The sequence below is a fragment of the Megalobrama amblycephala genome, linkage group LG9 (assembly GCF_018812025.1).
Source record: "Megalobrama amblycephala isolate DHTTF-2021 linkage group LG9, ASM1881202v1, whole genome shotgun sequence".
NCBI lineage: Eukaryota > Metazoa > Chordata > Actinopteri > Cypriniformes > Xenocyprididae > Megalobrama > Megalobrama amblycephala.
In genome coordinates this window covers 38,040,672-38,054,775 of record NC_063052.1, presented here as the reverse complement: position 1 = coordinate 38,054,775, position 14,104 = coordinate 38,040,672, and the positions used below count along the sequence as shown (strand labels likewise).

The 14,104-nt window shown below is 36.7% G+C and overlaps 1 protein-coding gene across 2 annotated transcripts in view; it reads left to right on the top strand.

Annotated features, from left to right (window-relative positions):
• The window catches only part of LOC125276086 (serine/threonine-protein phosphatase 6 regulatory ankyrin repeat subunit A-like), a 35,604-nt gene that overhangs the window by 18,054 nt on the left and 3,446 nt on the right, over nt 1-14,104 (top strand). For both annotated transcript variants that reach the window (XM_048203508.1, XM_048203506.1), the window contains exons 6-25: nt 242-329; nt 427-569; nt 2,309-2,521; nt 2,648-2,726; nt 2,804-2,918; nt 3,003-3,085; nt 3,226-3,289; nt 3,377-3,445; nt 4,458-4,598; nt 4,930-5,041; nt 5,130-5,156; nt 5,569-5,643; nt 6,443-6,644; nt 6,776-6,863; nt 6,952-7,069; nt 10,533-10,743; nt 10,853-10,940; nt 11,024-11,107; nt 11,180-11,325; nt 13,352-13,434. In XM_048203508.1, the coding sequence (XP_048059465.1) occupies nt 242-329; nt 427-569; nt 2,309-2,521; nt 2,648-2,726; nt 2,804-2,918; nt 3,003-3,085; nt 3,226-3,289; nt 3,377-3,445; nt 4,458-4,598; nt 4,930-5,041; nt 5,130-5,156; nt 5,569-5,643; nt 6,443-6,644; nt 6,776-6,863; nt 6,952-7,069; nt 10,533-10,743; nt 10,853-10,940; nt 11,024-11,107; nt 11,180-11,325; nt 13,352-13,434 (2,229 nt within the window). The remainder of the gene's footprint in view (nt 1-241; nt 330-426; nt 570-2,308; nt 2,522-2,647; nt 2,727-2,803; nt 2,919-3,002; nt 3,086-3,225; nt 3,290-3,376; nt 3,446-4,457; nt 4,599-4,929; nt 5,042-5,129; nt 5,157-5,568; nt 5,644-6,442; nt 6,645-6,775; nt 6,864-6,951; nt 7,070-10,532; nt 10,744-10,852; nt 10,941-11,023; nt 11,108-11,179; nt 11,326-13,351; nt 13,435-14,104) is intronic.

The following is a 14,104-nucleotide window of genomic DNA, read 5'->3' as shown; positions in this document are numbered from 1 at the left end:
TTATTGATCAGTCAGGGTTTTTATTCCAGGCAGACGAGGGGAAAAAGTGAGTGAATAACATGAATTTCTTATGAGTCAAATAACATGAATTTAATTTGATTGGAATTAAAATGACACTTATTCTACTGGAACATAATGATAAATTGATTTTAATTTATACTTCCCATCTTGACTCTTGCTAAAATCATAATCTTCAAATCTGACATGCGTGCATGTGTAATCTTTAGTGTCTTTATTGCAGATGGTTCAGTTGCTTGTGTCCAGAGGTGCAAACATCAACGCTTTTGATAAGAAGGACAGACGAGCTGTTCACTGGGCTGCATACATGGGTGAAAAACATCAACATCAACATCAGAACAAACAGAAAACATGTTTTTGTCATTGATCTGAAATCACTCACTCCCTCTCTGTCTCTCTCTGTCTCAGGTCATTTAGAGGTCATGAAGTTACTGGTGTCTCATGGTGCTGAGGTTTGCTGCAAGGATAAGAAATCATACACTCCGCTTCACGCCGCTGCCTCCAGTGGAATGATCAATGTGGTGAAATACCTGCTGAATCTGGGAGTTGATGTAAGTAAGCCCCGCCCATATGTACATACAACTCCGCCTCTTGGTCATCACGTGAACTGTGATTGTTTTTAAATAGAGAACACATTCCATATGTATAGCCAAAGCTACAAATGTTCAAATTAAATACCATTCACAAGTTTTCTTCATTCTACATCTACATTCATTGAACTCACATTGTTATATGCTGTTTTTCTTAAATTATAAAAGAAAGAAATCAAATTTGCATTAATCTTTTGACATTTAAAAAGGGGTTTGTACCATTAAAGGTGCCCTAGAACTTTTTTTTTAAAGATGTAATATAAGTCTAAGGTGTCCCCTGAATGTGTCTGTGAAGTTTCAGCTCAAAATACCCTATAGATTTTTTTTAATTCATTTTTTTTAACTGCCTATTTTGGGGCATAATTATAAATGAGCCGATTCAGGGTGTGTGGCCCTTTAAATCTCGTGCTCCACGCCCCAAGAGCTCGCGCTTGCCTTAAACAACATAAAAAAAGTTCACACAGCTAATATAACCCTCAAAATGGATCTTTACAAAGTGTTTGTCATGCAGCATGTCTAATCGCGTAAGTAAAGTGTTTATTTTGATGTTTACATTTGATTCTGAATGAGTTTGAGGCTATGCTCCGTGGCTAACGGCTAATGCTACACTGTTGGAGAGATTTATAAAGAATATAGTTATAGTATAGACTGCAAGTGTTTAAAAATGAAAATAGCAACGGCTCTTGTCTTCGTGAATACAGTAAGAAACGATGGTAACTTTAACCACATTTAACAGTACATTAGCAACATGCTAACGAAACATTTAGAAAGACAATTTACAAATATCACTAAAAATATCATGATATCATGGATCATGTCAGTTATTATCGCTCCATCTACTATTTTTCGCTATTGTCCTTGCTTGCTTACCTAGTCTGATGATTCATCTGCACAGATCCAGACGTTAATACTGCCTGCCCTTGTCTAATGCCTTTCATAATGTTGGGAACATGGGCTGGCATATGCAAATATTGGGGGCGTACACCCCGACTGTTACGTAACAGTCGGTGTTATGTTGAGATTCGCCTGTTCTTCGGAGGTCTTTTAAACAAATGAGATTTATATAAGAAGGAGGAAACAATGGAGTTTGAGACTCACTGTATGTCTTTTCCATGTACTGAACTCTTGTTATTCAACTATGCCGAGGTAAATTCAATTTTTGAATCTAGGGCACCTTTAAATCATCCTACAAGTTTCATATCTTATTATAAACAAAGCATTTATTTAACCAATCCCAGAGGCAGGAACAAGTGGATGGATTATATGTTTCCTGTCAGAGGATTATATGTTTGTTCGGAGCATTTGACTGCAGATTGTTTTATAGTAAAGGTACAATGTAATGGAGAGTTCGCAAAGAAACAAAAGTTTCTGACAGCAGCTGCATCACAAACCATAGGTAAACAATAATGCATAATGCTTTTTATATGGATATTGTTTACAAAACAGTTACTCGCATGCAATAGCGAGGAGGCATTGATACTGTTTCCTATGCAATGACGTTAGCCAATCATAACTGTATGTAATATAATATCTAGCAGACTATATTATACTGTATTATTGACTGTAATTATGACTGTATTTACATCATCTGCACCACGGCATTTACTGGATCAATAATGCAGTAAAACTATATTATTACGGTTTTGTTTAAAATAACTGTTGAAACATTAACCAAAACATCTGTCCCTCTTTGTCTTCAGATTAACGAGCCGAACGCGTATGGAAACAGTCCTCTGCACTTGGCGTGTTTCAACGGGCAGGACGTGGTGGTGAATGAGCTGATAGAAGCAGGTGCTGATGTCAATCAAGTGAACGAGAAGGGCTTCTCCCCGCTGCACTTCACCGCTGCCTCCCGCCAGGGGGCGCTATGTCTGGAGCTGCTCGTTGCCAACAGGGCCAATGTCAACAGCAGGGTCAGTGACTTTTCCCAATTTTCCAGTTAGGGTCGGTTCGCACAGAACTCGGTTTTGTAAGTAAGATTTTTTTTTTTTTTCAAAGGAACTAACACTTTTAAAATACTAAAATAACTTCTTTTCCAGAGTAAAGATGGTAAAACTCCTCTCCACATGGCGGCCATTCACGGACGATACTCCAGATCACAGGCCATCATTCAGAACGGTGAGTGCGTTATCCTACTCGTTTCTTGTTCGTCTTCCTCTCCAGTTACTCGTCATCCTCCGTTTTCCCGTTTGTAGGCTCAGAGATCGACTGCGAGGATGAGAACGGAAACTCTCCGCTTCATATAGCGGCTCGTTACGGTCACGAGCTGCTCATCAACACTCTCATGACGAACGGTGCGGATACGGCAAAGTGAGTGACAGGACGTGTGTTTACACGGTTACGCCTGATTTATGAGCTCATGCTGATCATGTGACTGTGACTCCGCCTCTGTAGGCGGGGCATCCACGGCATGTTCCCGCTGCATCTGGCGGCGCTGAGCGGATTTTCAGACTGCTGCCGGAAACTGCTCTCCTCAGGTGAATCACATTTATCTTCAACATTTATATTCATATAACAGCAGTTATAAAATTGATTCCTGAGTAACAAACAGACTTTTCCCTCTCTCACGGAAGTTCATTTGTGTACTGCTCTTGATAATGGTTATCTTTTGCTTCAGGTTTTGACATCGACACGCCGGATGACTTTGGCAGGACGTGTTTGCATGCGGCCGCTGCAGGAGGGTGAGTCACAGCGCTGCTTCTCTCTGATTGGCTCATCAGCTCCCCCTGTGGCCTGGATGCTTTATTGTCCCATCTCTCCTCCTTTAGGAATCTGGAATGTTTGAATCTGTTGCTCAACACAGGTGCAGACTTTAACAGGAAAGACAGATTTGGGAGGTGAGTTACATTAGATAATAAACCCCTAAAATCAAAAGAAAATCAAAAGATGCTCTACTTTTCAAGTTTTGTTACTGGAAAAAAAGTTTCTTCTGCTTACCAAGGCTGCATTTATTTGATCAAAAATACAGTAAAAACAGCAATATTATGAAATATTATTACAATTTAAAATAACCGCTTTCTATTTGAATATATATTAAAATTTAATTTATTCCTGTGATCAAAGCTGAATTTTCAGCATCATTACTCCAGTCTTTAGTGTCACATGATCCTTCAGAAATCATTCTAATATGATGATTTGCTGCTCAAGAAACATTTCTGATTATTATCAATGTTGAAACTGCTTCATATTTCTGTGGAAACGGTGATGCATTTTATTTTTCAGAATTCTTTGATGAATATAAAGTTCAAAAGAATAACATTTATTTGAAATAGAAATCTTTTTTTAACATAATAAATGTCACTTTCTGAATAAAATTATTAATAAAATTATTAAAACAAAACTTTAGAGTGGTAGTAGAATATTATTTGTATCATCACATTTTTTGTATTATGACAATTAAGCCCCCCAAATACTGTTTTATGTGTAATTAATTTATAATTAATATAAACACAAAAATAATTTATGTATTAATAATATAGATTATATAATAATAATAATAATAATAATATAGTAATATTCATATACAATATAGTTTATATATTCTCTATATAATATCTAGTTAGTATATAAAGTATATTATAATGATATATTAGTATATAATATGGTAATTTGTTGAATTTATAAATATATCTCTGTGTGTATATATAAAAGTAATGTTTTTTTTTCCCATTTTGTGTTGAAATATGGCCCTGACATGTTGTACACACTTTTAATAAAGTCATCTGGTTTTATTAAAGCAGCCTGGGATTTATATTCTCCTCCAGATTCCCAGCAGCACAGTGATAAAACAGATTAAAGGAATCCAGCAGGAGGAATATGGTTATCATGTATGATTTATCTCTCTCTCAGGACGGCGCTGCATTACGCTGCTGCGAACTGTAACTATCAGTGTCTGTTCGCTCTGGTGGGCTCCGGGGCCAGCGTGAACGAGCGGGACGTCAGGGGCTGCAGCCCACTGCACTACACGGCTGCGGCCGACTCCGACGGCAGGTGAGTGACACACACACACACTGTCATTCATCACACTGGAAAAGGAAGGTCGAGTCAAGCACATTCTCCATTGTGTGTTTTTACATAATGTGCTCTAGTTGCACATACTGTGTCAGCAAATGTAGTAGGCCATCCGGGTTTTTCAGGCACACAGAAAATGTTGTTTGTGCACTGATACTGCATGCTACTTTCTTTCACAAATATGAACTAATGTGCCGTCTTTAAAAATGTAAGTTATCATTAAAAAACAATTTCTCTGTGGAGAAAGTGAATGGAGTTTTACTTCCATCTGTTGAATGTTTGAGCTTATCGGTCTCTGTCTGTCTGTCAGGTGTCTGGAGTATCTGTTGAGGAATGATGCGAATCCAGGTCTCAGGGATAAAGACGGATACAGCGCTGTTCACTACGCTTCAGCGTACGGTCACCGAGTGTGTCTGGAGATGGTTAGTACATCATCTGAACATTGTGAAATTAAAACACTCCTCAACACTGCTCTGTCTTCAGTGTGTTTCTCTGTGTTTTATTTTGTAGATCGCCAATGAAACGCCGTTAGATGTGGTGAGTTTAAATCTGTATTTCTGTGTGGACTGAACAAAACACTCAGTGCTGCCCTCTAATGGAAGCATTAATCAACATGAGTTCAAAATTAACCCTGTGAAAAAAAAAAAAAAAAAAAAAAAAAAAAAACATTTTTGTATTCTTTCATAAACTATCAAAATGTAATGCCTTTCACATCCAAAATCATTTTATGTTGATATCAACAAGCAAAGAGTGGAAAAAAAATACTATTAATGAATTAGAATAATTAATAATAATAATAACATTTCATGATCCAATCTCATCCTGATTAATAAAATAAATTCCTGTCCTTATTTTTCGGAATGCCATTTCTTCTTTTTCTCTTTTTCTTTTTGTTTCACTGTTTTAAATTGTGTAATTTCATGAAGCCATGAATATATGTATATTTCAGCTGTTGGACACCTCTGCATCAAGCATCTTACACGACACTGACGTCCAGCCTCCCATCAGCCCTTTACACTTAGCGGTGAGTTACAGATCCAGATCTCCGGCTTGATAAAATAATATGGAATATTATATATATTATATATGTGGAATATTTCTGCCATTCAGCCATTTATAAAACAATGAGTCACTCAAAAATTGCCTAAAACTGTGTATTGCATCAATGCTGTTACTTTGTGTGTGTGTGTGTGTGTGTGTGTTTAATATATATACAGTGTGTGTATGTATATATATATATATATATATATATATAACTTCAATGAAAGTTAGAAATGTTGCAACTAACTGAAATAAACGTTTAAGTACTAAAATTGCTAAAACTGAAAAGAAAATTAAAAGTAATTTGAAGCCATATAGAATCATTTAAACCACTATAGCACATATCAAAATTAGTAAAACTTTAAATACAATTAAAATAAAAAGTAAAAATTAAATTTAAAATATGAATAGATACTATAATTGTATATAAATAATACTAAAATAACACAGTATTGCATTGATTTTGCCACAGTTAAGTGATGTTCTCTAGGCTGGAAGTTCAGTAAATAAAATGTTTTCTAAATAATTATATGTAATATTAGTAATAATCACAATGAACACCTCTTCAACCAAATAATATTGTTCATTAGTCTAAGTGTAGGTTTGAGTGTGAACGATGCAAGTCAGCTTCAGTGCTTTGAAACATGGCTCATCCAATCAGATTTTAGCATTGAAGTCTGTTTTATAATATTAGTATATAACACAGTAGGTTATATTTTGAATAAAATAATGAAATTTGAAAACTGAAGTTGGTACATTTGTTTGTGTGTGTGTTTTTCCAGGCATATCACGGTCACCACCACGCTCTTGAGGTCCTGGTCCAGTCTCTGCTGGATCTGGACGTGAGGACGCCTCAGGGTCACACGGCTCTGAGTCTGACAGCGTTTAAGGGTCACGTGGAGTGCGTGGAGATCCTGATCAATCAGGGCGCGTCCATGCTGCTGAAGGACTACACACACAAGAGAAGCGCCGTACACTCCGCAGGTCAACAACAGTGCTTTCTTTCTCTGTCTTTCTTTTCTGACTGAGACTGATGGTACATGAGCTGATGTGTCAGGTCAGATCAGATTATGTGTGTTATTTTATTGTGTTTGTTTGATTCTGTCGATCTGCAGCCATGAACGGTCACTCGGAGTGTCTGCGTCTGCTCATCCATAATGCCGATCAGCAAACAGCCATCGATATACGTGATGGAAAGGGACAGTGAGTTTCGGGGCTTCTGGATCTCGGATATATGCTTGAATACTGTCAGTCTGATGAATAGGTTCATTGTCTATGTCGTTGTTGTCAGGACTCCTCTGATGTTGGCGGTTCTGGGCGGACACACAGACTGTGTGTATCTTCTGCTGAGTAAAGGAGCCAGTGTGGAGGCCAGGGATAAATGGGGCCGGACGGCCCTCCACCGCGGGGTCAGTCACACACCTCTCACAGATTGTGGACTTGGTTAGAAAAAACGAAATTGTAGAAAAAAATAGTCACACTTGTGTTGTTCTCGGTCAGAAATGACCACCATAGGAAATTAATATGAAAAAAGACAGCAGTTTTTGTGGGGTAAAATCTACAAATCAGCCACGATGCAGAAAAAAAGCAAGAAGTGACACTTCTAAATCAATCAAGAATGCAAAATAGACACATGAACTGGTGTGGCTGTAAGAATATGAGCCGGAAGACTCAAATAAGAGGTTGAAATCAGAAATTTTATTGAATTTAATATGTAACAAATATCTTTCTCTGTGTTCAGGTTTTAATGTAGTCAAATTGATGGAAATACAAAATACAAAATTATGTCTAAAAACAACTATATCATTTACAAGCTTCTTTATATAGAGCTATAGGTGCTGGTCATATAATTAGAATATCATCAAAAAGTTGATTTATTTCACTAATTCCATTCAAAAAGTGAAACTTGTATATTATATTCATTCATTACACACAGACTGATATATTTCAAATGTTTATTTCTTTTAATTTGGATGATTATAACTGACAACTAAGGAAAATCCCAAATTCAGTATCTCAGAAAATTAGAATATTGTGAAAAGGTTCAATATTGAAGACACCTGGTGCCACACTCTAATCAGCTAATTAACTCAAAACACCTGCAAAGACCTTTAAATGGTCTCTCAGTCTAGTTCTGTAGGCTACACAATCATGGGGACTGCTGACTTGACAGTTGTCCAAAAGACGACCATTGACACCTTGCACAAGGAGGGCAAGACACAAAAGGTCATTGCAAAAGAGGCTGGCTGTTCACAGAGCTCTGTGTCCAAGCACATTAATAGAGAGGCGAAGGGAAGGAAAAGATGTGGTAGAAAAAAGTGTACAAGCAATAGGGATAACCGCACCCTGGAGAGGATTGTGAAACAAAACCCATTCAAAAATGTGGGAGATTCACAAAGAGTGGACTGCAGCTGGAGTCAGTGCTTCAAGAACCACTACGCACAGACGTATGCAAGACATGGGTTTCAGCTGTCGCATTCCTTGTGTCAAGCCACTCTTGAACAACAGACAGCGTCAGAAGCGTCTCGACTGGACTGCTGCTGAGTGGTCCAAAGTTATGTTCTCTGATGAAAGTAAATTTTGCATTCCTTTGGAAATCAGGGTCCCAGAGTCTGGAGGAAGAGAGGAGAGGCACACAATCCACATTGCTTGAGGTCCAGAGTAAAGTTTCCACAGTCAGTGATGGTTTGGGGTGCCATGTCATCAGCTGGTGTTTGTCCACTGTGTTTCCTGAGGTCCAAGGTCAACGCAGCCGTATACCAGGAAGTTTTAGAGCACTTCATGCTTCCTGCTGCTGACCAACTTTATGGAGATGCAGATTTCATTTTCCAACAGGACTTGGCACCTGCACACAGTGCCAAAGCTACCAGTACCTGGTTTAAGGACCATGGTATCCCTGTTCTTAATTGGCCAGCAAACTCGCCTGACCTTAATCCCATAGGAAATCTATGGGGAATTGTGAAGAGGAAGATGCGATATGCCAGACCCAACAATGCAGAAGAGCTGAAGGCCACTATCAGAGCAACCTGGGCTCTCATAACACCTGAGCAGTGCCACAGACTGATCGACTCCATGCCACGACTCCATGCCAGTAATTCAGGCAAAAGGAGCCCCAACTAAGTATTGAGTGCTGTACATGCTCATACTTTTCATGTTCATACTTTTCAGTTGGCCAAGATTTCTAAAAATCCTTTCTTTGTATTGGTCTTAAGTAATATTCTAATTTTCTGAGATACTGAATTTGGGATTCTCCTTAGTTGTCAGTTATAATTATCTAAATTAAAAGAAATAAACATTTGAAATATATCAGTCTGTGTGTAATGAATGAATATAACATACAAGTTTCACTTTTTGAATGGATTTAGTGAAATAAATCAACTTTTTGATGATATTCTAATTATATGACCAGCACCTGTATATAGGGATCTAGTGGTTACACTATGGCGTTACAGATGTTTTTCTTTTTTTACTCCCACCAGATGGCACTAATCTGCCTTCAAAAATTGTTTTTAAAGGCCTTCTCTCTATTTTAAAGGGTTAGTTCACCCAAAAATGAAAGTAATGTCATTTATTACTCACCCTCATGTCGTTCCACACCCGTAAGACCTTCGTTCATTTTCAGAGCACAAATTAAGATATTTTTGTCGAAATCCGAAGGCTCTGTGAGGCCTGCATAGCCAACAATGACACTTCCTCTCTCAAGATCCATAAATGTACTAAAAACATATTTAAATCAGTTCATGTGAGTACAGTGGTTCAATATTAATATTATAAAGCAACGAGAATATTTTTGGTGTGGCAAAAAAACAAAATAACGACTTATTTAGTGATGGCTGATTTCAAAACACTGCTTCATGAAGCTTCGGAGCGTTATGAATCTTCTGTGTCGAATTATGATTCAGATCGCGTGTCAAACCGCCAAACTGCTGAAATCATGTGACTTTGGCACTCCGAACAGCAGATTCGATACACTGATTCATTATGCTCTGATGCTTCATGAAGCAGTGTTTTGAAATCGGCCATCACCATATAAGTCGTTATTTAGTTTTTTTGGCACACCAAAAATATTCTCGTCGCTTTATAATATTAATATTGAACCACTGTACTCACATGAACTGATTTAAATATGTTTTTAGTACATTTATGGATCTTGAGAGAGGAAATGTCATTGTTGGCTATGGAGGCCTCACTGAGCCATCGGATTTCAACAAAAATATCTTAATTTGTGTCTTACGGGTGTGGAACAACATGATGGTGAGTAATAAATGACATTATTTTCATTTTTGGGTGAACTAACCCTTTAACATGAAATACATTTTTAATTGAAAAATTAATATTAATTTGTATTATTATTATTTTCAGTGGGGAAAAAAATTTATCAAAAGTATTGCATAAATATTAATCATAAAATCATAAAATTCTCTCAAAATGCAAAAGAAAAAATATTATTGAAGAAAAATATGTTACATTTATTTTACTGAAAATAAAAAAAAAGTTTAATTTCAGGTGTTCAGTCACTTTTGACCGCGAACAACACTCCCAAATGAACAAAACGAGAGGGTTAATTTATTTTATTTATTTATTTATTTTTTACAAAAACTGAGGGATGAGTTGAATTATTTTTTGTGGTGATCCATATTATTCCACAAATGTTGCTTACAAATCTGTTCCAAACCTGGAACCGTATGTTTTATTTATGTATTTATTTAACAAAAACTGTAATGAGTTGAAATTATTTACTGTGGTAATCCACATTATGCCACAAATTACAGTTACAGACTTGTAGGTCTGACTGAACCTGTAACAAAGTAATTCCAAGGTAAGAGCGTCTCTCTGTCCGTGTGATAATGGCTCCTTCACTGTGTGTCTCAGGCGGTGATGGGTCACGAGGCGTGTGTGGAGGCGCTGCTGCAGCACGGCTCTAGTTTCCTGGTTCAGGACAGTAGGGGGCGCTCTCCTCTGCACCTGGCGGCTGCTTGCGGTCACGTTGGGGTTCTGAGGGCCCTCATGAAGATCCAAAAGAGCGTCCTCGTCCTCAAGGACAACTGTGGTTACACACCGCTGCACTGGGCGTGTTATAACGGTAAACTTGCTCCGTCAAACAAACTGATGAATACTTTCATTCAGCAAGGATGCATTAAATTGATCAAAAGTGACGTTACAAAAGAACTTTCTATGCATGTTGATCTCAGGTCATGACGCGTGTGTGGAGCTGCTCTTAGAGCAGGACGTGTTTCGCAAGATGGAGGGAAACTCCTTCAGTCCGCTGCACTGCGCTGTGTAAGAAACCCCTGCTGATATGATGTGCTTCCTCCTGGGTGTTCGTATGAAAGCATCACATCTCTCCTCTCTCTCTGTTTCAGTATTAACGATAACGAATCTGCAGCTGAGATGCTGATTGAAACGTTAGGCCCAGCGATCATAAACGCCACAGACTCGCAGTCCAGGTGAGAACAGGGTTTCTGTAGGAACAGCAGCACATTATGTTCTTTAGTTCATGTGTTTTGTGTGTCCCGCAGGACGCCGCTGCACGCCGCCGCTTACACGGATCACGTGGAGTGTTTGCAGCTTCTGCTGGGTCATAACGCTCAGGTCAACTCCACTGACATGCTGGGAAAAACACCGCTCATGATGGCGGCTGAGAACGGACAGACCAACGCCGTAGGTGAGAATATATATACACTACCGCTCAAAAGTTTGGGATCGGTAAGATTTTTAATGTTTTTAAAAGAAGTTTCGTCTGCTCACCAAGGGTGCATTTACTTCATTAAAAATACAGTAAAAACAGTAATATTGCGAAATATTATTACAATTTAAAATGACTGTTTTGTATTTGAAAATATTTTAAAATGTAATTTATTCCTGTGATGCAAAGCTGAATTTTCAGCATCATTACTCCAGTCTTCAGTGTCACATGATCCTTCAGAAATCATTCTAATATGCTGATCTGCTGCTCAAGAAACATTTATTGTTTACAATTGTACAAAATATTTGTGTACAATATTTTTTTTTCAGGATTATTTGATGAATAGAAAGTTCAAAAGAACAGTGTTTATCTGAAATCTAATCTTTTGTAACATTATAAATGTCTTTACTGTCACTTTTGATTGATTTAATGCATCCTTGCTGAATAAAAGTATTCATTTCTTTAATTTCTTTTCAAAAAAATAAAAATAAAAATTCTTACTGACCCCAAACTTTTGAACGGTAGTGTATAATGCTACAGAAGCTTTGTATTTCAGATAAATGCTGTTCTTTTGAACTTTCTATTCATCAAGGAATCCTGAAAATAAAAGTACACAACTGTTTTCAACATTGAAAATAATCATAAATGTTTATTGAGCAGCAGATCAGCATATTAGAATGATTTCTGAAGGATCATGTGACACTGAAGACTGGAGTAATGATGCTGAAAATTCAGCTTTGCATCACAGGAATAAATTACTTTGTAAAATATATTCAATTAGAAAACAGTTATTTTAAATTGTAATAATATTTCACAATATTACTGTTTTTTACTGTATTTTTAATTAAATAAATGCAGCCTTGGTGAGCAGACGAAACTTCTTTTAAAAACATTAAAAATCTTACCGATCCCAAACTTTTGAGCGGTAGTGTACATATTTTTCTTCTGTTACAAAGAGTTCAGAGATCAAACAACAGAAATAAAGTAACATTTCTTGAGTTTAAATACACTACCCTTCAAAAGTTTGGGGTCGGTAACAATTTTTAATCAAAGAAGTCTCTTCTGCTCATCAAGGCTGCATTTATTTGGTTAAAAATACAGTAAAATTGTGAAATATTACTACAATTGAAATTAACTCTTTCTTTCATTTGAATATATTGTAAAATGTAGTTTATTCCTGTGATCAAAGCTGATTTTCAACATCATTACTCTAGTCTTCAGTGTCACATGATCCTTCAGAAATCATTCTAATATGATGATTTGCTGCTCAAGAAACATTTCTATTATCAATGTCGAAAGAAGTTTATTTAGTAATCTTTTATGAATAAAAAGTTCAAAAGAATAGAATTTAATTGAAATAGAAATCTTTTATTACATTATAAATGTATTTACAGTCTCTTTTGATCAATTTTAATGCATCCTTGCTGAATAAAATTATTAATTTCTTTCAAAAAAAATAAAAATCTTTCCAACCCCAAACATTTAAACACGAGTGTATCTCTTTTCATAGACAGATGTTCTTTTATGAACTGTCGAATGCTGTAGAAATGTTAGTGTAACATAAGTAGGTACTTAAATTTGAAGAAACACAATAATGTAACGTTACTTTTGTGAACAACATTCCTAAATACCGACAAAGTGTTATTAAAGATAGAATATTTTATTTATATGTTTAGTTTTCATTTGAATTTTTTTGTTTTGTTAACTGTTTTGTCTTTTTTTTTTTTTTTCTATTTATCTTGTAGTTTTTGTAATTTTAGTACTTCAACTTTAATAATTTCATCTAACTTCATGTAATTATTTTTTTTTTTTATGTTATTGGGTTGCTGTGGCTCTAGAGGGCGATAGAGGTTCTTTTCAATGTCTGTATCATTAAACCAGATGTGTAGTGAAGTCACTGTAAACATCAACATGCTCATCGAGATCAGTCAGAAAGCAGCTGGATGTGTTGATGGTGATGTTAATATGAGTGATGTTGATGATGACGAGTGTTTTGTTTCTGCAGAGGTGTTGGTGAGCAGCGCGAAAGCAGATTTCACATTACAGGACGCACACAGAAACACAGCCCTGCATCTGGCCTGCAGTAAGGTACAAACACTAGAGTTCAGCATCTGATGTACACACAAACAACATCAACACAGTCCAAACCAGCATGTGAACAGAGCTGCTCCTCCAGCTGCTAAATGGATCTATGCATCAAAATCAAATATGAGTTAAAAAGCCTTTATTGTATCATATTTAAAGCATTTAAAAATCATCTTGCTAAGACATATTATTATGGAGTCAAATTAATGCCTTAAAGTTTTGCACAAAAATAAAGTTTTGCAAAACAAAAAAAAGAATTGAGCAATAAAAAAAAATTTTGCAAACAAAAATAAAGAATTGCAAAATAAAATAACGTAGTGCAAAAATAAAAATATAATCAATTACAAAAATCAATGACAGCTGTAATCCTATTTTATCTTTGCCACATATTTTTCATGCTCAAACCTACTAAATCATTTGCAACGCTCATTTTATTCTGTGTTTCAGTCAAGCGTGCGCTCACGATACCGGTTTTCCTTTGCGCTGCACTTTTCTGTGCGGTTCTCTTTATGGCGCTGGTTTGACGTGGGGGTGGAGTCAAGAAACGGGGGCACGCCCCCGCGAAAAAACGTCATCGGCAGGAAACGCAGATCGGAACAGAACAGATCAAGCATAGAGACAGAGCGCATTTATTATAATCTGAAAACCACGCCCACCGGGGGGAAAACAATCC